Source organism: Pestalotiopsis fici, assembly GCF_000516985.1.
Source record: "Pestalotiopsis fici W106-1 unplaced genomic scaffold PFICI_Scf_11, whole genome shotgun sequence".
NCBI lineage: Eukaryota > Fungi > Ascomycota > Sordariomycetes > Amphisphaeriales > Sporocadaceae > Pestalotiopsis > Pestalotiopsis fici.
Window position 1 is genome coordinate 1,294,834 of NW_006917101.1, and position 22,788 is coordinate 1,317,621.

General features: G+C 49.4%; 4 protein-coding genes across 4 annotated transcripts; 2 read left to right on the forward strand and 2 right to left on the reverse strand.

Annotated features, from left to right (window-relative positions):
• Positions 1-13,402: 13,402 nt before the first annotated feature.
• On the reverse strand, positions 13,403-15,061 carry PFICI_13383 (uncharacterized protein; the record flags this gene model as incomplete). Its single annotated transcript, XM_007841964.1, has 2 exons — positions 13,403-14,034; positions 14,173-15,061. The coding sequence occupies 2 exons, from the start codon at positions 15,059-15,061 to the stop codon at positions 13,403-13,405; spliced, it is 1,521 nt and encodes a 506-aa protein (XP_007840155.1).
• Positions 15,062-15,701: 640 nt separating this feature from the next.
• Positions 15,702-17,220, forward strand: PFICI_13384 (uncharacterized protein; the record flags this gene model as incomplete). The annotated part of the gene is made up of 2 exons (XM_007841965.1): positions 15,702-16,061; positions 16,117-17,220. The coding sequence occupies 2 exons, from the start codon at positions 15,702-15,704 to the stop codon at positions 17,218-17,220; spliced, it is 1,464 nt and encodes a 487-aa protein (XP_007840156.1).
• An 834-nt stretch (positions 17,221-18,054) lies between these two features.
• On the reverse strand, positions 18,055-20,173 carry PFICI_13385 (uncharacterized protein; the record flags this gene model as incomplete). Its single annotated transcript, XM_007841966.1, has 5 exons — positions 18,055-18,145; positions 18,222-19,676; positions 19,730-19,820; positions 19,879-20,048; positions 20,127-20,173. 5 exons carry the CDS (start codon positions 20,171-20,173, stop codon positions 18,055-18,057), a joined length of 1,854 nt encoding a protein of 617 aa, XP_007840157.1.
• Positions 20,174-21,340: 1,167 nt separating this feature from the next.
• Positions 21,341-22,613, forward strand: PFICI_13386 (uncharacterized protein; the record flags this gene model as incomplete). The annotated part of the gene is made up of 4 exons (XM_007841967.1): positions 21,341-21,488; positions 21,581-21,630; positions 21,715-22,450; positions 22,519-22,613. 4 exons carry the CDS (start codon positions 21,341-21,343, stop codon positions 22,611-22,613), a joined length of 1,029 nt encoding a protein of 342 aa, XP_007840158.1.
• Between the last annotated feature and the right edge of the window lie 175 nt (positions 22,614-22,788).

Sequence of the window (22,788 nt, forward strand, 5' to 3'; positions counted from 1 at the left end):
GGTGTCGCTACTTCCACCCCCCTCCCCCCCCCCCCCCCCCGGGTCCAGTCCCCCTCTTCCCATGATCGAAAGTGAGAAAAAGAGAGAGCAGGACGGACAGAACAGAACCAGAGCCCTGCCAATCAACGCTAACCAGGGATCGCAAAAGAAGATGTAGGTAATGAATGTCTCTTGGTGCAAGGGAAGTACCGCGCTATAGTGCTAGAGATATTATAGACTAGGGCCAAGGGCAATTTGTTAAAAATGCCCAGGTGTATGTAGGTAAGGTATGTGCATACACAAGCCTGTAACCAGTCCATGTAGTAGGCAGATATGACTTAATAGCAGCACAACAACAATAACAACAACCCACAATCACAATAACAACCATACAAGAAAGAGAAAGAAAAAAAAGACGCCGCCAGCTTGATCTAGGTTAGGCACTATTTTCGTGCGCGTCTCGAGGTTCCGCACTTTTGTCTAAGACGGACCCCCGCCGCCTTACCCTTGGAAATACTATGTGGTAGTTGCATGGGTAGCCGTATTTAGTACATACTATGTAGTAGTGCTCGGTACGTACCTAATTTTACTGCTTGCTGCATTGATCATGAAAAGGCCTGTCTGCATGCTTGCGGGATAGGCGTTTTTTTTCCCTTTGCTAGTATCATCATCATTGTACAATCGGGGGCTTGATCATACTCGAAGGATTGCCCAAAGCTACCTTAGTTGGTTCGAGGTAACTATGTTGCAGCATCTAGTCAATTGGTGGTTGGGAATGAATGAATGAATTGTTATGAGCTTTAGGTCGGGTCTGTGCAAGTACGGACGGTTGAACATGAAGAAAATGGTTATAAGCGCGATAGACGGAATATGCGCAAAGAGGAAGAGGGGGGGAAAAGCAAAAGCATGAAGTCTCTTTCTTCTTCGGTATCGCATTGAGAAACGGTCAGTCACATCTTGCATCTGAGAACAGCCGTGCGGTGATCGATCTCGTGTCTAATAACAGAGATTTATTTGGTTCCGCACTTTGGGTTGCGCATGAGGAAATTTAGACATGGGAGTATGACATGACAGCCATAAGAATGTAACCCTACAATAGCAGAATTCTCCTTGGTATGCATGGAGGCCTGGGCAGGAATTGCAATTTTTTTTTCCTCCTTCTCAGCCTGCATGAGGACCCTGCTATTCTAGTTTCCACTGCACCGAACAGAGAGAGACTGAGAGTAAGCCACCCACCCCTGGTACATCCAATTACGGGACTCCGATACCGCGAAAAAGCCGGTTCGTGGGGTGACAGAGCAAATTGATAATGGCCGGGACAAAGCGTGCACGTCTATTTGGGGGTCCCGAAATCACCGAAAAGACTACGAACCTCGAAAAGTATTTGCGGCCGACCTCTAGGCCCGGGGCTTTCTTTTTTTTTTCTTTTTTTTTTTTCAAGAGGACAAGCAAAATTCATGGCATAGGTCCAGATGCGCCCGCGAAAACACGGAAGAACCCATTGTACGTCCGCGTCCGCATGTGCATTTGTCTAAGACCTCTCAGGAAAAGAAAACAACAAGAATCAGACTAAAAAGAGAGTAAAAGTTGGTAAAGGGGAAAGGAAAATAGGTCTTGGTCTTGCGAGCAGCAGCAGCGAAGGATTTAGGTACTACACAAATACCATAGACCTGTCCCTGACGGGATGATCCATTTCGGGAAACTTTGTCGCAGATTTGGGTTCATTTGACGGGACGCCGCTTGGCCCGCACGGAAGGCTTTTTTCTTCTTCCTGCCTTTGTGTGCGGCTCGCTTGACTTACATGGACACATGGACATGGTACATGCTCAATAAGTTGCTTCTTTTCCCATCACTGTAGTGTACGTGTATTATGCTGCCGGCATTGGGAAATGTTCTTTTGTTCTTGTTCCCTTCTATTGCAGAAACCGAGCGGAAAGAGGGGGGAAAAAGCAACAATCAGTCAACGGACCGACCTCTTGGTTTGCCTTTCCCGCTAGCTGCTGACCTGCGCCAATCAACCGCAAAGAGAAAGAGTATTTGCTCCCTCAACCCCCCGCCTCGCCCGTAGGATTTCTACATTAGGATATTCTTCACGAAAGAGTTACGGTGTAAGCGGAAGCGCGCAGCCTTGCCGACAAAGAGATTTTTTTTTTTTATTAGTTATCATTTACTATTATCATAATTTTTTACCTAGACGAGAGAAAATAGTCGATTACAACTCAACTACGGGTAATGTCGGTGCGATAGCGGATGGACGATGCTACACCAATATCTGCCGTCTCGGCCACACTAATTCCACATGCAGCCATCGACATACATTTTTGGCCCATGACACACAAAACATTGATACCCAGCAAAACGTGCAAGTATCGTCATATTGACATTGAAATATGACTGTTTTTTCTCTTCATGAGGAGGCGATCTACATGCTACTGCATAATTCTCTTCTTCTTACATGCCACGTCTTTCGTTGCGGCCTGATTCAAGACATGCCACACGTTTCGTACCTTGGATCATTCTCATCCTACCATTTCTTTGACATTTTCATGGGTTTTTAATGCACTCATGTTCACTTGATCGCAATGGCCAGGGATTGTTGTAGAGGATAAGCACACATGTGCTAGTAGATTATGTACAATCTCTGCGTGCGCGCGCGCCAATTAATGACGAGTGGGGACGAGTATACAAATCTCGGTTCGTGGATCGACATTTCAATTTGCCATAGGTGGTAGAAACTAGAAATTTCTTTCGTCCAGGTGCAACTACAACCGCAAAAACACACAACATACATAATAGACACACACACACACACACACACACCCATACATACATGCCTAGAGAGCAAAGAGTAATGACTTCGCAAACTAGACTTGTCTAGTTGTATGTTGATCCTTCTAGAAGGCATCCATACATTGCATATCACTTCCCTTAGGCCCGTTGGATGACAACTACGCACATGGACTTACATACATCAAGTAGTGCTCCTCGTATGTACGATGTGCTGTCTATCATCTTAGCTGCTTGGGCAGAAGCGTAGCCTACAGCCAAGTTTACATAAGTGCGTAATCGCAAAACAAAAGAAAAAGAGAGGGCTGCCACTCTACAACAGGTACCACCACTACCATATTAGATCGGTTGCCCAGGGCCCCTGTCAAGCGCCGCAGATCTGAAAATCATCGCATTGAGAATCTCTTACAGAGCGCTAGCAGCCCACTGCCAGATCCGCCCGAACCCTCGCACTAGCTGACAGCCCAGGGGCCCGGAGGTGAAAGGGCAAGGGCACTGGGGGCAAGGGGGGGGGGGGGGGGGGGAGGGGCGAAGGGAGAGACCTAATAGCACGCCCACCACCCCATAGGTGTGAACATCAAAAGCGCCTTTCCCCCGCCGAGAGCACTGACCACTTTGGTGGGTACAGAGCAATGTTACTTATGGAAATCTGTTCACCCCTCCCCTGCCCAGGTGCTGTCCCGACAGTTTTCTCAACTGCCCCTCCAACTCCATCTTTAGAGAGAGAGAGAGAAAGAGAGCCTAACGTTCTTTCAGTCTAAACCATCACCCACAGAGAGAGAGGGTGGTGTGTGTATGTGTGCGTGTGTGTGTGTGTGCGCAGTAGAGAGGACGAGGATGAAACCGACACACCACCTCACACATCCACAGACGTCAGCATTCGGCTCGCCAATCTATGTACTACACAGGGCTTTTTTGTCTGGGTTAGAGATGTGATGACCGCCATCTCGCAGCGCGTGGTGCGTCTCTTGCTAGCCATGGCAGAAAAAGAGAGTTCGCCGGCCTCCTGCGTACCTTACTCACTCACCCTCCTCTATCTGCTTCTCTCCTTTTTGCTACCTTAGGCCTGCATTCGAAATGGCAAATCAGCTTTTGCGCAGCCCGCAAGCATCTCAAATCATCCATCATCTTCTACAAAGATTTGCTGCTGCATGTCCGAGCATCGACGTTGCGCACGTGGTCGTGGCGAATACAGGCCCTCAGGTTTCCTTGTGTGTGCCTGAGAGCGGCGAATCGCGGAATTCCTGCGAATACCCTCTCTCTATTGGATGGATATTCCAGCAGCCGGCAGCTCTGTTGGAGCAAACACATCTCGCTACAATTATTAGTGCCCTCCCTCCTCCCAAGCCACTGCGGAAGCCACAAGCACCGCCCATCGCGGCCATTATAGTACCGCAACATTGTGTATGGTGGGTGTAACGCATGGTGCACACTAACGCCCCAGGCACGATGGTAATTGCGTTGATCAACCATCAGGCAGGGCGACCCCCCCTCAAAGGCCCCCCCTCATCAATTCATGGACCACGGTACAATCAATCAATCAATCAAACAAACCCCCCTTAGTCCTGCGTCCAGGGCAATACGCCTTTTAGCAACCATGCGTAAAGCTCGCTTCTCTCCTATACGAAGCCTTGATGCCTGCAAACAAAATGACACGAGAAGGCACGGGATCTCGATGTCAGCGAATGGATCGAAACTCTACTTTCATGTCGAACCGGGCATGGATTTCCGGGGGAGCTTCCCGTTCACCAATTGGAAATTGGACCTTTCGAGCGATGGATAAGGTTCACAACTTACATAGGATGAAGGGGGAACAACACAAGGGCCTTGCGTTACCGACGGGGTGACGGGCAGCCAGGTGAAACAGTTAAGCGCCCACGGAACCGGCTGCGTGCACGCAACATCATAAGGGCAGTCGGGGCAGATCCCGCCGCCCTGCCGGGAACGAGCCGCTTGGGTCGGGCAGGTCCCGACAGTGTTGGCACCAACTACCGACCAGAGCCCTGTCTGTTGCCGTCTCGCATTCGAGTTTTGCGCACTTCTTTGGCAGATTGTTCTTCCCAACCTGGTCTCGTTCTTCTGCAATCTAACAAGGTATCTGATAATCTCTACTAATCTCCAATAAGTCAGCTCCATGGGTCCAGTACATGGAGATGCTACTCTCTTTGATACTGGCGGCATTATATGTCCCCAAGCGAGTTGTTGCCCAGCAATGGCCACTTTCTTCTTGTACTTGGTTGCAATCGCTAAAATGACGCCTGTCGTCGTTCTCATTGTCGGCGGGGACGCGTACTTGTTGGACTCGGCAGACAACCGGCTCAGGCCTTCCGACGGGATCCCATTTCGACAAACCTTAAACCCTCTACTTACACGGTCTTTATGTAACGCTAGAAGGATTCTAGAAGTCATAGAGGGATAGAGCTTGTGGTGCATGTCTCAGTCTGGCAGCGCCGTCGCATAGTAGCGAAACCTAAAGCTTACGATTCGTCGATCTCTGGCAGGTCAGTATTTGCTCAGGCTGATGCGATACACATTTCGCCAGATCGCCTGCAGCACCGAAACACGATCCTTCAGGATGTCATGTTACTTGTGACTGGTATTGGGGTTTTGTAAATCCTTGTTCTCCGAAATGACGCTCCGCAACTGCCTAGGAATATAGCGACAGCCGGGCTCGTCGGGTGGTTTGGCTTCGGCGCTTCGCAAGCCCCAGCCTCAAGAGATTGTACAAACCCGCTTGCAGCGTAGCTTTCCTGGATCTGATTGAGGGCTGAATTGAGGGCCAGGACGAATCATGCTTATCGAGCGCCGACAAGTGAGAAAACCGTTTTGTTCCCACTTGTGCCTCAGGTCGCGCGATCAACGTTGCCTTGGTAGGATGGAGTAGGTGGGACTATGTGTGCTGTCATCCAATGAGCCTGCCAACCCGCCTCATGGCAGGTAGTTTCCCGTGAGATAATCACCAGGCACAAACACACGGGCACGGGAAACCTCGAAATCAGCGTCAAGCTACAGTGACACCGGCGCCGAAGTGGATAGCGCTTCGGTTCCCGGAGTAGACAAACTAATTGCTTAGCAGCAACGACCGGCCAACGTTTTGTGACCGTACAGCATCGGGTGTGGATTGATGATGCCCTGATGCTTGAACCTTTTCCGAACCCTCTTCATCTGTCCCTCACTACAGAGGACAGAGAGCAATCACCATCAAATCTACGTGTTGCTGGTATCATGGGTTCTCGGTATGTCCATGGCCGGATTCTCCCCTGTATCGCCGATATTGACTGTTAATACGGAGGATCACAAAATTCCCAAAACATGGGTCGATGGACGCAAGGCAATAGTATTTGTGTCATCGAGACCTGGTTATAATACCGTTAGGGTATAACCCACACTATGCGTCGCAGAGTCTCCATCAGGAAATTGTGGCTGCATTATGACGCATGTTCAAACCTTAATGTTGAAGTCGTCGCGGGTGCTCATTCGACGAAAACAATCGAACTGAAGCCGATAGCAAGCAAGCCAGTAAGCCATTCAAAGCTTTCTACACTGCTTGACAACCGCCAAGGAAGCATTCCCTGTTTTTCTTGTCGTTTTGGGTTATCCGTGGAATCTCTTTCCAGACCAGCTCTCCCAGGTGTGCAACCAGGAAAGACACCATCGCCAACTGGGACTTTCGGTGGGCTTATCCTGTCTACCTGTTACCTACATACTGCACTAAGGCCCAAAGCAAGCTCGGCCGAGTCCAGTTTTTTTTTTTCCTGCTGAGGTATGCACTTCATGCAATCGTGCAAAGGCCTAATGAAAGTACTGTGTAGAGGTTGTGTTGTCAGATGGCGGTCTGCAAAACAATAAAAAAAAAAAAACAAACAACCCCCATGCCGTTCCATGGCGTGTCATGTCTTGACTTTAGCGAAGCATGCTTGTACTTGTGTGTGTGTGTATGTCTGGACGCGTGTCGGCGGGCGCGAGGGACTGCACATGTCTTTAGGTAAGGTAGATATGCAGATGCTGCAGCTTTCCCACGACTGCATGGCTCTCATTACTATGTATACATGGTACAGAGTGCGTGCTACTGCTGCTGCTGCTCGACTAGAGGGGAGGAGAAGGGGAATAGAGTTTGGCTCGCGGTCTTGGGAACGTGCTGGTTTGTTCCAGGTCGCCAGGTGCCGAATGCGGAATGCTTCCAGAAAAGTTCTAGAGACATTCTAGCGCCAGTCTAGCAAATGTCGATCACGCATCACGTAAGAGTCCGGGGCAGACTCCAGCAAATCACGGGACGGCGCCAGAACTGCAGCTTGCTCAAAAGGTTTATCATCCAAGAAAGAAGCAAGCAGCATCATTGATTGATGCGACACTTTCTCACGTGGTGGCGAATCGGTTGCAACCATGTTCTTGCTCACCTCGGGAAGGACCAAAGAAGCAAATGCAGCTTCTTCTTCCCTTATGATTGTCCTCTGTCTTTGGATCACTCACTGCGCCACGTGGAGTTAGCCAGAGTTTGACCAGGACTGCATAAGTGTCTTCTTCTTTTTTTCCTTTTTTCCTTTTTTCCTTTTTCTTTTTTTCGCCCACCATGCCGACCGCCATGTACCCTCTGATTCCCGGTACATTGGGGGTACTGACTTAATTGATATACACTGGGACTGCTTGCTGGCTGGCTCATTCACCGCCGAATGCACGGCCCAACATCCATCTCTATCTGGGCTTGCTGCATCGCGATAGATAGCAAACCAGCCTAGATGCGTTTTTCTTGTTGGGCATGCATATTTCCTTCTCATACTGTTTAGAAAAACAACAACACACTATTCTAGTGCACACACACACACACACCCACCCTCTCACTTTTGTTATGATATCCACCACGTCAAAGTGGAAACATGTACGATCGAATGCAATTTTAGGTGAACGGGGTCTGGTAAATAATGGCAATCGGACCTCTCACTCCGCACCTTCATGGTGTACAGAGATATGAGAGAGAGGGAGGAGAGAAGGGGGGCAGAGAGAGAGCACAGACCTCAGCGCTTCACATACACTCAGTAACTTCTGCTAGTAGCAGACGACCACGAGATTGTTTTCACACCCACCACATGCCAGCATAACTCAATGAGGAACAAGAAGGAGAAGAAGTCTTTCAACTAATTACCAAAACAGGCAACACTACAGAAGTATGAATGAATAATTCCGGGTTCGCGGAAAACGGGCCATGGTTTAATTATGGCTGGACCGGGAGTATGTCGGCAACGTTGTCGCAATATCAATTGTGCAGGCAAAAAAACACACGTATAACTGACGAAAGCCTTGCGCGCGAAGGCGACTGCACTGCAGCGGGCAGACCGAGAACAAGAAAAAAAACAGATGCATTCAGCTCCAGGTCGGCTGGCAGGCATGTAAAGAAAGCATGGGCTGAGAGGGGAGAGAGAGGAGGAAAGCCGGAGGACCGGAAGCACGCGCAACTGCCCGCCCACATTCCTTTCCGCCGTGGTGTCCGCCGCGTGCAAAGTCTTGTGTGTCGCCTGGGAATAGACTTTTCCGTTCCGCTGCATTGGCCTGCCTCCCTACCGTGGAAGAGACTTCCCCCCTCCCTCCCTGGCTCCTTGGCCTTTCGGTAAGCAGGCCAATATATTTTTACTGTGAGAAAAAGAGGGGGTACAGCAGCTTTCCGTACCCTCTATGGGGGGAAAAGGGCGGAAAGACACATCCTAGCTTTCGGAAAAGCAAGCAAAGAGACTTCCCTAACAGAGAGAGGCAAGGAAAAATAATAGGCGACTTGCCAATCTCTCTTCGCTGACTGGCTGCCATTTTCGATTGGCTTCTGCTCTACTCGAGCCAAAAACAAAGAAGAACAATGCCCCGACGCCCCCCGTACACAGTTGGGTATAGTGCATAGTAGCAGTGGCTACTAATTAGCATAGCAGGTAGCAGCGAGGGCTTTGCGAACCTTGATGTCCTGGCGCATATGTACAGCTACTATGTTCACAGTAGCCTGTAGTGTACATGGTTGGTGGTATTGCGCGGTTGATCAGAGGATCAGAGGCTGGGAGGAGGGGTGGGGTGCCAAAAATTCCCCTCCGCGGAAATCATGTCACCACATCCCTGTCCTCTTCCTCGTCTTGCCCTTTCTTCTCTCTGTACACTACAGTTATCTCTTGCAAATCCCGGCCCACTCTCGGCCGGGACCTGAGCACAAGCCTGGCGCATAATTGGTCAAGAAGAGTATGACATAACTTATGCAGAATAACAAAAGCCCATGCCCAGGCCCCAATATTTGTTTGCATTTTCATTCCGCGTGGTCTGTCTGCAACCTGGAAACGGCAGCAAGGCTCCCTCCCCTCCCTCCCCCCACTCGTCCCGCCCGGGGGTCTTGTCTCATTTCGCCTCGCCCTCACCTCAGCTCGTCCGGGGTCTGTTCAGGTTCAGCAGCATCGCCTCACCAAAGAAAAGACCGTAGTTTTCTAAAATGTCTCATTGGGGGCTACAGAGCTGTCGTCATACTTGAAAGCAGTATTATTTTCCGACTGGCTCTTCTGGGGCGCTTTGGTGGTTGCAGCGCCAAGTCAACTCAATGATAAGCTGAAATGGGCGGGGGTGGTGTGATGGACCATAAAAACAAAAAGTAGATGCAATCGTGATGGGATCACGCGAGGTGAAGGAGAGATAGAGAGAGAGAGAGACATAGGGACAGACAGGACAAGTGCAAATCAAGATGAAAGCTCAAGAAACTCTGAGATGGTCAAAAGTGTGTACAACGATGACATCTTCTGTATTCTTCTTTTTTTTTTCTCTCTCGTGTAGGTGCAATATAGTAGTAGATTTCCTTTGCCGGAGCACTTGGATACTGCAAAGACAATTAAAGGAGGTCACCATCTTTGAATGGCTTGAGTGTCACCTGATGTCCACATGAAAGACTTGAGTTTCATATGTTCAGAAGTTCTTCTTCTTGTCCCCTCCCTACGCGCCTTTTTTGACTTCGTGGGGTTGGAGTCTATTGCGGAGTGAACACGCCGCAGCCTCTTTTTTTTTTTTATTCTTTCGCTAGACTTGTCTGCCTGGGCAGCCCTGAGTAATCAAGTGATCATTCTTGCAAAACTGTCTTTTCATCTCGTGTGTCGCACGACTGCAACTCAAATAACAAAGTAGGGGGCCACGTTCAAGGAGAGCATGGTATTGCGAACCAAAGGTTCGAAAAGATTGAAAGTTTTGTAGTGTTTGTAAGAAAAGGGAAACTAAAGGCCAGGCGCGTGCGACAATAATGTTTACACATGATGGGAACATGGAAAAAAAGATCATGTCACGTCACGATCTTGTCATCACGAGGCTTGTTTTTTCATTATTATTATCGCGTGACCCGGGTACCACTTGAGTTTGTATAATTTCCTCGTGGCTTTTTTTCTCCTCTTTGATAATGGGGTGTTTTTATGTTTTTTTCCCAATTATACTCGCAACTAGTCAATGATGGCGAACTGTGGAAATATTTTTGCCCAGCACGAGCAAAAGAAATATGGTACGTACAGTGGAGGCCTCATGTGTGACTTTTCATGAATGTGGCGTGATTGATAACGTAACTGCGTGTCGACGATGAGGCCATTGTGATGATATAGGGGAGAGACACAGCTTACGAGAGGTCTCGGTGGTTCATGACGGGAGATGACATGACTGCGGGAGGGTGAGGAGGAGGTAATTCGGCAAAGCATAGTCGTACGGGCTATTGCTTTTCTTCGGCGCCACTTGGCTGACTATATGATCTTGGAATCAAAAAAAAAAAGGAAAGAGCCGCAAACTGGCGCGTTGATGAAACTTGGGACCTCACGGCCAGGCATTGGATTCCATCAGCATAGCTCGATTCGTGTATACCAAGAAACGACCAAACACTATTCATATACCACGAGGCCCCATCAAGTCGAGTGGTCAGAACTAGAGACTACAATATCAATATGACGACTATACTTGAATGCATACTACCCATGTAGGATTTCTGATAGCCCACAAGTTACCCGATACTATCTAGACTGAATACCGAATCCTTGTGAACGGGATATTCCTCCTACCAACGAGGAGTATAATCCCCCAACACCAACCTCAACATGGGATGGCTACGCGGTGTGCTTTATTACTCTTCTAGAGACTCAAACTTGAGCCTCCATGGGAAATGATCAACGGGGAATCGCCTTTTCACTGCCGTGTAGTTATGAATATACTATGCACGACATGTTTGCATTACTTCACAACGGGCGCAGAAGAAACACCAACGGGCGCTCACTGGAGACTGTCTACCCCACGGGGGAAGAGAGAAAAAGGACCCAAGTCAAGTTCGCCTCCGTCCTCGGCGATGGATATAATGCTAGTATTCTACGTACATTATTTTTCCGCCCCCTGTACACACACAAGTCCCGGACCGGCTTGCTTCGGGTCTCGAAGGCAGGAGGAGGAGGAGGAGGAGAAGAAGAAAAGCTGTGCAACATCGTTTCATGCTAGAGGATCCATTCAAAGACCCCACAACGTTTCGAAAAATAACAAAACGGGCCCGGGCGACTTATGGTAGGTCGACGGGCCCCCGACTGACTCGGGTCGGAGGATCCGTTTTCCCTCTTGTACTCCGCTCAAACCAAACGGGCCGGAAGGGAGTGGCTTCCTTCGGGACGCCGGTCTCTCCCCCTTGGTGCAACGGCGTACCGAACTAGATCATCTTCCAGCAGCTCCATCTCCCCACTCCCCCCCGTTCGCCTGTTGGCGTTTCGGATATTCAACGGCTTCCTCCCCCCAGAAAGACAGACAGAGCCGGTGAAGGAGATAGACAGGGGGTGGAAAAGAGGGCGGGGGAAAGACGTGATCTTCGATATTGCATACAGTGACGCCATCTACGTCGCTGGGGGAGGATGGGGGATCAACCTATGGGGGCCTTTCGGGCTCTAGTGTACAGTCCTTTGTTGATCCAGACCGTGAGAGAGGAGTCTCCCATTGTTGTTCCTGTCTTGGAAGGGGTGTGTGTATGTGAGTGATGATGATTATACACACCCCAAGGACCCCCTTCCCTTCTCTCCCCCCACCTGGTACTGCTACTTTGCCTTATGGTCGGCGGCGTGGCTCATGTATGTGTAAGGCAAGGGGGGAAGGAATTCTGAGAAGGGAAACGATGTGTCGTTATTCGGAAAACCTGGCGAGTGGCTGTCGGTCGTCGGAAAGGTGACCAGCCCCCAAGGGAAGATCCTCCTGCCATGGGAAGAAAAAAGTGGGAAGAGAAAACAAGCCATGAGAGAGTTGGGAACCTATAGGAGGGCTCGGAGAGCTCACGAGCGAGTATAGGCACCATCATGGGGGTTACGTCATGTTCAAACGACAAACGAGGTAGATGCCGGTATATCAGGGCAAGGTTCCTGTGGTTCCTGTGTGTATATCATCATTGTGGTCTAGACGTTCATTACCATGGCTTGTTCGACGGTTATGTAAGGGGCGCTCAATAGTGTCAAAAGCCAGGAGCCATGCCCCGACCTTGGTATCTCCAGTTAGCGATATCCCTCCTCAACTCGAGGGCTCCGCTCTCATGGTGTTAGAGAAGAAGAAAAAAGTAATAATCATGGATTAAACGCTCAAGCGTGAATCCTGGATGGGGAAAAAAAAAACCGCCGTTGAACCAAGCTATTCCTCCTGGAGTACTTCTCTCCACTAGACTCAGGATCGACGCAAGGGTTCGTGACGCCCGGTTGCTAGAGGGAATTCCCACGATGACCACTTTTATAGCATGATGTCATGCCATTACAGGCCGAGTTGATTGGACGGAAGAAATAAAAGTCATGTTGGAACTTGGTTTTGCGTGGCTACCCTGGATACCTGCTTGCCAATAGTATCCAGAGGGGGGCTTTGGGGGTCATGCATTGTTTCGTATATGCCGGCCGTCGCTATTGCTCTGATCTTGGCAGTATCTAAAGTCCCGGATAAGAAATAATCACGTTTGGTACTGTGAAGTATTTTCCTGTTGGAGTCGTGGGTTAAATCTGGAAAGCGTCTGGGCATCAGAAGAGTGTGTGTTGTTACTGCGCCTGGTGAGGCGTCTGGTGTGGACCGACCGACCAGGAACGCCAGTCGATATCATATCAAGATCGGCGTGATCTGCATCAAATGCCGCTGTCAGATACCCTATAAGGTTTTGAAATGTGAAACAATCGTTAAAACGTCATTGTCGGCTCCAAGGTCATATTGTATAATGAGACTTGGTCACTGTCTGCCCTCGAGAGCTTGGACAAATCTCGAGAACGTTTCTTTACTTCATAGCGTAATCTTCAAGTCCTACTTTCAGCTTTTGAGGATGAACTGTAGACGTGATAAAGACAAAGAGCCCTAGACCTTGATCGTGATTGTGTAAATGTGCGCTGCTTATGCCTCGAGAATCTACCTAGTACGGCGACACAATACTACACCATTTGAACGCTCTATCACTCCAAAGCTTTTGGATCATCTTCAGACGCCGTACTTTGTTAATGAACAAGAGGTTCATGAGTGTTCATCCATAGCATATGAACTATTCTGCTTGAGTGTACCGAGGGCAATCACCAAGTATATATACCCAAAATATGCCAGCATTCCGTAGTAACTGCCTAGCTAATAGTTTCCTGTTATTCCGAATATAATAATCCGTGGTATGCTCTCACGATACTATGGCATCGCACAAAGGTTCATACGGTGGTATGCTGGGAAGCGCTGCTGGATAGAATCCCGCGAGAGAGGCTGCGAATTCTGCATAGCTCAATCCGAGTTCATCAGCGATACAAATAGCTTTTCGAGACCGGCCAATTTGTACGGGCTCGCAATGGCTCGAACTTAGACCACCGAGCTTGTCGCCTACAAGGAGAACCCGACCGCCACGCAGAACCATCTCGATGTTCTCCGTCGAGCCAAAGACGGCCTGACTATACACATCTCCTGTGCTTTCTGTGAAAATGACAATGTCTGCAAGTTTTCCTACTTCCAGAGATCCGATGTGCTGCTCAAAACTTGCAGCTCTTGCAGCATTAATCGTCATCATTTCCCATATTGTTTTGGCTTCAAGATGGCGCCCGTAGAGTTGCTGAGTAGCCAAGGCAGCACAATGAGCCTCCCGACTCATCGTTGCAGAGCCCGAAGGAAGCCAGTCAGTTCCTAGGGCAACGTTGATCCCGGCTTCCAGCAGATATGTAATATTGAGAGTCTTCCCGTAGAGAAACATGTTGGAACGGGGTGACCAAATGATATGCGCTCCTCTTTTTGCAACAAGGTCAAAATCGCTAGCACTCAATCCCACTTGAACTCTCGAATTAGCCATTTTGGTTCACAGCGTGTGATATGTAAGGCAAGAATCCTCTTGCAGCATCTGAGCCTGAGAGTTCTTGCCACAGGACCCTCGAGTTGAGGTCAGGTGTGACACCAGAATATACTTACAGGCATGTACCATGGCAAGGTTTGGGGCAATTATATCAGTACTTAGGCCGCCGCCACCAGGCATTGGCAAGCTGTCATAAGTCTCGTCGGATAAGCATCGAAATTCGTTGGCAGCCTCATCATCCACGCCTTCTCCGACATGTGCCAAGTATCTGTGATATTTCTCTGCCCTTTGGCGATCAATAGCCTCGGGACCATAGTCACAGTCGTTGTTCCTGAGGATACCGTCGGCATCGTCAAGCGGGAATACGTCCCAAACACTAGGTGCGTCAAGGAGCCCAGCCTCCAGACCTGAAGCAAAGTCCAGATTGCGCACCAATCCGGTCACCATTCCGCCTCCAACGACAGAAGTGGTGCCTGAGAAGAGGTGACGGAGTTCCCCCCATTTGATAGAGTCTCCAATCATGTCTTCTGCAACGAGCGCTTCCCGAATGGTTCTGTTTCTCGCTCCAACGCGCCAGTCGTGGCGATGCGACACCCTCTCGCCGAGATCTTTGAAGGGGCTGACGATGGAGTAGGTAAGATGCTCGTGGAGGTTGATGAACCCTGGAGATATGACAGAATTCGCACAGTCCACGACTGTGATTAGTGTATCTTGGCTTTCTGAGCTGTAGCTAGTGCCTACCTCGGCGACTTTGCCGGACTCAACCAAGACATAGCCATCCTGAAGAGGGCCCTTGGGCGTCAAGACCACGCCTTTTAGAATGAGCTTGTCGTAATTGCCTTTTGTGATAATTTTACAGCCTCCATGCGATACGGAACCAAATAGTATGTTTGAGAAGGACGAATTTGGTAAAAATCTCCTGGCCAGGAACAGGCAAAATGCAAAGAATACTATTATAATTGCATATATCCACAATGCCTTTGCACGACGCCGGACCAAAGTCATGAGGGATTTCAATGACTACGCGGGTGAGTGAGTGCGTAAACTCAATAGTGGTGATCTTCAACAATTTGCGAGATAATTGGGTAGTGAATCGACAAGTGATAGATGGAGTCAATGAGAGGTTGTCAATGTGTTGCCCTGTCTGCCCTAGTTTGCTTGATGAAGCTCTTTGGACGTAAATGAGTAGGATGACCGTAATGGATAGAAGGAAAGTGTATATCGCTTTTCAATACAAAGTAATTAGGAAACAATATCACGGAATCGAAATGAGTGACTTCGCTTACATGAAATGAGTTGGACTTCATTGCATGCAGGCAGGCAAGGAGGTAATGTAATCTGGAGTCTGGTGATGCAGAGCTCTCAGTTGGTCGTCAGCTGCGCGCGACTGTGCACGGAACAGCCCCGCCCCCGCGATCCAACGTGCTCAGCACTCCACTCTTGTTGCCCGCCGCTGCCATCAGGCTGCTAACCTGAAGCTGGAGCTTCCCGAGCTCAAGGCTGACAGTTGATTGTCATCACCAAGCATAAAACAAACACCCAGCCAAATCATCACCACATTTGGCCTTTCACAGCATCAAGCACTTCAAACTAACCACCACTTATCCGTACACACCGAAACGCTCTGCCCGCATGCGATAAAGCCATGGACAAGATTGCCGCGCTCTGCTTCGGCTTCTCGTCCGAGCATGTCGGCGACTATGCCTCCTACGAGAAAGCAGTAAACGAGCACCTGGGTCAACTTACCAAGTTGACTTCTGACTCTTCAAAACCACTCCGATCGCATGGACCCGAGCTATTGAACCTGCTCGACCCTGCGACACACTCTCTATCTTACTTGGCAATTCTTCACGATTTGTTCCTTCCCAGCCTACAAGGCGACAAGGCCTCATTATCCCAGAAGCTGGTGACTTTTCTGCTTTCGTTTGATCCAATTCAAATCAGATATGCCGCTTCAAACATGTCGCAACTTCTTGCCCTTGTTGCTAGTGGTCAAGCCTTGCCTGTGCGTCAAAGACTTGCCAGATTCGTTACTGTTCTTGTGCTGACTCGTTTGATAGCCCTCCGTGGCAGTTAATGTGCTAGCAACCGCCATCCTGCGAATCGATCCGACCGGCAGCATGCTGACCTCACACCACATCAATCTCATCAAACTTGCCTACAATACTGACAACATCGAACCCTCACTCAGCGTCATAGACAAGAGCATCGTATTCTATCCGGGTATGGGCAACCACCAGAAGCCCAAGTATTTGGCCGACCCCTCGTTGTCTCCAGCGACATTCGTTACCGAGAGCCAGGGCTTCTCGACCGCTCTAAAGACGCCCTCACTCCTGGAGTATGACTTGCTCCGTGGCATGGCTTATTGCTCACGTCGCGACTGGCCCAAGGCACTCAATGCGCTCGAGAGAGTCATTACCTACCCAACACGAGATCATGGCGTAAGCAAAATTATGACTGATGCTTACAAAAAGTGGATTCTCGTGAGTCTCTTGTGCCACGGTCGCTTGATCCCACTGCCCATCTCTGTTGGATCAGCTGCGACCAAGGCCTATAGTGTACTCGGAAAATTATATAAAGAGCTGGCCACTGTCTTCGAGACAGAGAATGCAGCCGAGCTGAAGGAAAAATCAAACGCCAGCACGGAGGAGTGGCTAGCTGATGGTAACACCGGCCTGGTGCGTGAGGTATTATCAGCATACCAAGAATGGCAGATCAAGAATCTCCAACAAATCTACACCAAGATTTCTGTCCGCGAGATTCGCCAATTCACTAAAAGCGCACAAACTGGCCAGATCTTGGCAACCGATGAAGATGTCGAAGCTCTCATCCAGAATATGATTATATCGGGTATGCTGAAGGGTGTTATTGAGAAAAATGATGATGGCACCGCCTATTTGACGTTTTTGCCGGCAACCGCTGCTCTGTCTGAAGACCAGCTTGCTAGGGAGCTTGCTGACACTGCCTTACGACTCGATGCTCTAAACCCCATTTTCAAGGCCACCAATGAGCGCTTGGGTACCAGCAAAGAGTATATTAAGCAACTCTCTAGGGATCGCCAAAAGGGTGGACAGGATAAGGAAGGAGACACCGCGATGGACATGCTCCAGAACTTTGACGAGGAGGATCTCATGGGAGATGGCCCAACATTGAACGACCTGTAGTACTTGTGAACGAAGGCGGTTACCTCAAGAATCCGAGATCAGCATGCGGACGAGGAGGCCTGAGTGGTATGCTTTCTTCTTACCGTACTTGGCGATTGCTGTTTGCGGCAAGGATGCCCCCCTACAGCATGACACGATAATGGTGTTAGACATGTGAACTATAAAGCATTGTTCAGGAGCGTAAAGCTCCGTAGATGGTCTAGACGACTAGAATCATGAGACCATGAATTGACATGAATACAGAAAATATTCACAAGTAACATTAATCCTCTGTTCTTGGCTTGAATTATAAATCAGGTTCGTGACGAGCAGCAGCGGAAATTGTCTATGTATTCATCACAATGATAGGCATTTTACGTATAAAGCCCATTGCCCATCACGAAAGACGCAGCAATCTGAAATCAAACTCCGATTTTAAAGTCAAGATTGGCTTTTCCGAATACATGCCATTCCAATGAAACATCTAGGTAGACGGCGTCACGCTTCATGATCATGGCACGCCTGCCCCGGTACTCGTCCATGTTTCTCTAGACAAGCATGCTTCAAAATAGCAAGATTCTCGAATTAGTCTGCGTCTACCAATGCAATAATACATGGCCATCATAACATTATAAATCACGTCTGTTCAGTTCAACTGTCACAGTATGTGTAAACCGAAAGTTTTGCCTTGTACTCGATATGACTATTGATTTTGTTCTCCGCTCATGTTATACTCGGCATTGCCAATCGTTGTCATTCATCACTATAGCCCTCGTCATCATGTACAAGTCTGTCAAATTAAGGCCACATTCCTCTCTTGCAAGTCATTAAAATGGGGGAATATGCCCTCCAGGCCTAGATGCCAAACTGCTTAATCATATCCGCCAAGGCCCTCGCCTCACCTGCATAATCGATGGGCGAAGCACTCATGACCTGGTATCGTACTCTGTATTATAATTAGTTTTCGCGCTCAATCCGCCCACACCTTCAGGAGCATGTTAGGACGAAGAAGAAAAACGAACCTTGAAACCTCTCCGTAGGTATCCATCTTGGCACGGACTCTGAATGTAAATTTGGTGCAGTTTGCTCGATCGAATGCTGCCGTGAGCGAAGCCTCATCTGTCTCACGGAGATTCATGGCGTGGTCAGCAGACATGTCCATAATTTGACGGCCTGTGTCGTCGAAGCAACTGAGCCAGAGCTGTCCGGTATGATCGTTGACGTTGATTTGCATAATGTAGCGGTACTGCGGTTGTGGATGAGTGGCATCGCACTTCTCGCATCGCCAGCCGTCACCTTGATCAACCACTTTCTTGTTACAGCCCTCGTTAGGGCATGCAGGGTAGCAGAAAGTCTCCTGCTTGATGTAAACCACTGTTGCCTTGAGCGAGAAGTATTCAACCTTGTCGTCCATGCCCAGGTTTTCGTCCTTGATCTGTTGAATGGTCTTCATCTGATTTTCACGATTTGTCGCATTGCCAAGGGTGTTGCTGTGTTGATGTGTGGTGAAATCTCCGTGGCGACCCTGTGAGTCGTACCATCCCTTGAGCCTATGGGCTTCCGAGATGTCGGGGTCGACTGTTACTTTACCAGATGACAGCAGAGAAAGAGATTTTCCTCCAAAATCTGACACCTTAACTCCCTTGAATGCTACTACCGACTCCACCGGTGTCATGAACTCATTGGCAGTCTTGCCCCAGATTGTCAGGCGGACAGAGAAGTTGGAGTCATCGACAATAGTGAGCTCGCGCTTCTCGTAACTCTTGCTGGTGCTCTTGGATGTGATTTGCGACGTCTCGCCAACCTCTTTCAGAATTCCAATGACGTCAATGGTGGTGTCCTTTTCGATGCCCTGGAGTTCTTCAATGGTGACAAAGTCGAAACGAACCTGGGGGACACTGGATTGGTCCTCAGCCTTCTCAATGACGGTGTCTCGCTCAAAGGTCAATTCGTAGTCGTTGGGCAGGTTTGTGAATTGCTTCTTGGCCATTTGGACTCGGCAAGGATTGCTGATATAGTAAACCTGGCCCTCTTGCAAGAGATCGAAGAATTGATCAACTTGGTCGTTGAATCCAGTTGCCTTGATCTCGCCAGACTCATCGAGCAAATTGACTGAGAAGAGTTTCCCCTCGCCCGTGTTCTTATGCCAGGTCCTGACGTCGGACTTGGAAGATACTCTAGCTTTGATAGTCCACTTATTGGCATAAGGAGAAAGAGCCTCAATAGGCATGATTTTGGTAGAGACAGCACTGGACTGCTTTGCTGGGCCGCCGCCACCAAAGCGAGAAGACATGGGCTCCGATTTTATCGGAGCAGACGGCTCAGGCTTCACAGACTCAGACTTCTTGCCGTAAAAACCAGTTCCACCAATTGTGGTTTCAGTGGTTTCAGAGGTTACGGCATTGGCTTTAGGGTCGCCGATTTTTTCGTGGACGCCCAACTCTTCAGCAACCTCCAGGTCCAGAATAATGAGGATACTAGTCCAACAGTGTCAGTATGATGGCCATGGTAAAACCAGGGTCAGACCTACTTCTTGCCCTTGACTGAGTTGGCCTGGTATGACTTGATACGCACGATGCATCCCCGAACAAGCGTTTCATCATGTATAACGTGGTTGGCCTCTTGAAAAATGGTCAGTTTCGCTTCTCTCGTTCGCGGGAACCTCTCGGCGGGACATACGGGTTGCCAGCATGCACTGGACATATTTGCTAACATCACTGAGAACAACTCGGTATCGCTCGGCACTGTTGCCACCTGCTGGACCTGCGGCCAGAGGCTTGATCTGGAGACATTGAAGGACTGGAACGGGGAATCTCTCGTTTGCGATGGCTTGATCGGCGAAGATGGCACTGAGAAGGCAAACTGTCAGCGATGCTGCTTGCCAGACTGGATGGAGGATGGAGGATGGCGGGGTGGTGGGAACTTACTCCAAGGCGCCCTCGGTGATTGCTCGTCGCGCGTCTGAGGCCGACATCTTGAGTGAGTCTTGTTACCTCGTATGCAAGTATGCGCGCACTGGTGTTCGAGCAAGTAAAACGGGAAGGGAACCAAATACAACAACTCGGTCTGATGTTGACTTTGATGAGATGGATCAGGTTGAAAGAGTGTGGGCGAACAAGACGAGACGCGACTTGACGCGACGGGCCCCAAACGCTAAAGTGGTTTTTTTTTATTACGCGGCAGCTGCCACAGACAGGCAGCAGGACCTAAAAGTACCCACCCGTTGTGCACTATGTTTGATGGGTTACCACGTACTAGCGCGGGGATTTGATGGTGTATTCAGGTTGCATTCAGGGTTATACTTCAGCGACTAGAGCGCCAAAACTGACATCGACTTTCGAGTTTGGTTGCGTACGGCGATTATTAGGTTGATTAGTTTCAACGGTTATGTTGACCTTTTGACTATATTCCAAATATGACAGTCGACTTTCGCAGATCCATATACTCCGTGGGCATTCAAGCATCGATGTATACCTCAGTTCCCAGTACATCAAGGTAGATATATGCATGTGTGGCCATAGACTGTCCTGGTAATATTGCCTTGACTGCTTCTGAGTAATTTCTGAAGCGAGTATCCCTTTCCAGGCAGATGATGTATCTTAAACTGTAAAGTTTATATTGACAGCCACGATTGTTTCCGAGCATACCTTAGCGGCCACTGTAATTTGAAGACATGAATATGTAGTCTTGCTTGTGTTATCATGTCTTTGTTCTACTATCTCAGCATTATTGCGTTTGGCATATCTTGGTGATGCTCCTTATCGAGAAGGCAGAACCTGATGAGTACTGTAGTAATATCTGATAAATGGCAGCATTTGCGATCTCTGTCTCGATTAGTGGCAGCTCAGCGCTTCTAGGGGCACCTACGTAATGTAGCCAGGGTCCCCTAGCGCCCCTCATTACCCCACGTTACAACTCCAGAGTCCAGAACACACACGTAACACTCGAGACATTGAGGTACTGCATCAAGTGCCAAGCTTAGCTGTCTTCACCGTTTCAAATCCACCAAAAGTTGTCACCATCTTTTGCTTTCTTACCTACCTATCACTCTTGGAAATCATTCCCCTCATAGTCCTTGACCCGCGTGCCTCACTGCAGAACCGGAGGATACGCTACCTTGTGCATACCTACCAATTTCACCATGCCCGCAGACGATCCCCAAGTAGCCACCAAGGCACCCGAGAACGATGCGCATGAGGACCAGGAGGAGGGACCCGTGATCGCTGGCGACACTCCCGCTCAGTCGGGGCCCACGATGGGCGAGCACTGTACCTCCGACCGACCGACTCGTGAGAACTGCCCTCCTTCCAAGCAAAGCCAAACGAGAGGCAATATCTTTCAAACATTGTCAGTCCATATACTAACTGGATACCCAAATTAGCCCAAGGTGAGAAGCCGCAAGGCGAAATCCGCAAGCTTGGTGGCATCGATGTGAGCTTTTTCCCCTTTCTGGCTTCTGCTACCCTCGCGCATTGCGCAGGACTCTGTGAGTTCTTACTGATGGCCAAGTATTAGGTCTACGTTACCAAGCCAGCCTCCTACCCGACCTCGCCCGCAAAGCTCCTGCTGCACCTGACGGGCGGCACGGGTCTCAAGTCTATCAACAACCAGATCCAGTCCGACCGGTTCGCTTCAGAGGGCTATATTGTAGTGATGCCGGACTTGTTCGAAGGAGATCCGGCCCCAAACTCCAAAACCTTTGAAGAATCCTCATCGGCCGAGGGCCAGACCCAAGATGGCAGCGGGGGCTCCTCGTTCCTGGACATGATCAAACTCAAGGCGGCCGAGACGGCCAAGAGCTTCATGATTGACATGTGGCTTGCACGCCACACCGAAGAAAAGGTCCTTCCCATTCTCGAAAAGGTTATTGACGCGGCCAAGGCCGAGTTTGCCGACGCTGTTGCTGCTGGTAACGGGGTTTATGCTGTCGGCTATTGTTTTGGTGCTCGCTATGTCCTCCTCTTGGCTGCCGAGCGTCAGCAGATCCAGTCGGGTTGGGGCGGTGCCCCCAAGCCAGAAGATGAGGAGGCCGGGAAGACAAATTCCAAGGGCCCGTATATCAAAGCTGGCGCACTTGCGCATGCCACGCTGGTCAGTCCAGACGACTTTTTCGGTCTAAAGGTGCCCGTGAGCTTGGTTTGCGTAGAGAACGACCCAATGTTCCCAGATGAGGTGAGAAAGGCAGGCGAGGACACCCTGAGCAAGGAAGGCGTCGAGCATGAGGTTCAGGTCTATCCAGGCGTGCCCCATGGTAAGTGATATCATCCCATCAATCTCGAGCCTCTACACGCTTCATTGGCATACTGATTCGCATTGCAGGCTTCGCAGTGGTCGGTGACTATGCAGATGCCCACATCAAGGATGCGCAAGTCACGGCTTACGAGCAGATGTTGAAGTGGATCAAAGAGCACTAGCATCATGACATGAGCGATGTACAAATACACCACAGGGCGTGAGGGGAAGGCGTTACGGTTGTTGATAGCATTTTGATTTTACTATGACCAGAGCGCTAATTCAGCTCATGTAAGCGGGTCTCTTGCCCATCTCGATCCTAAACAATCAAGCACGGATGTTGTTACGTTTTCGGAT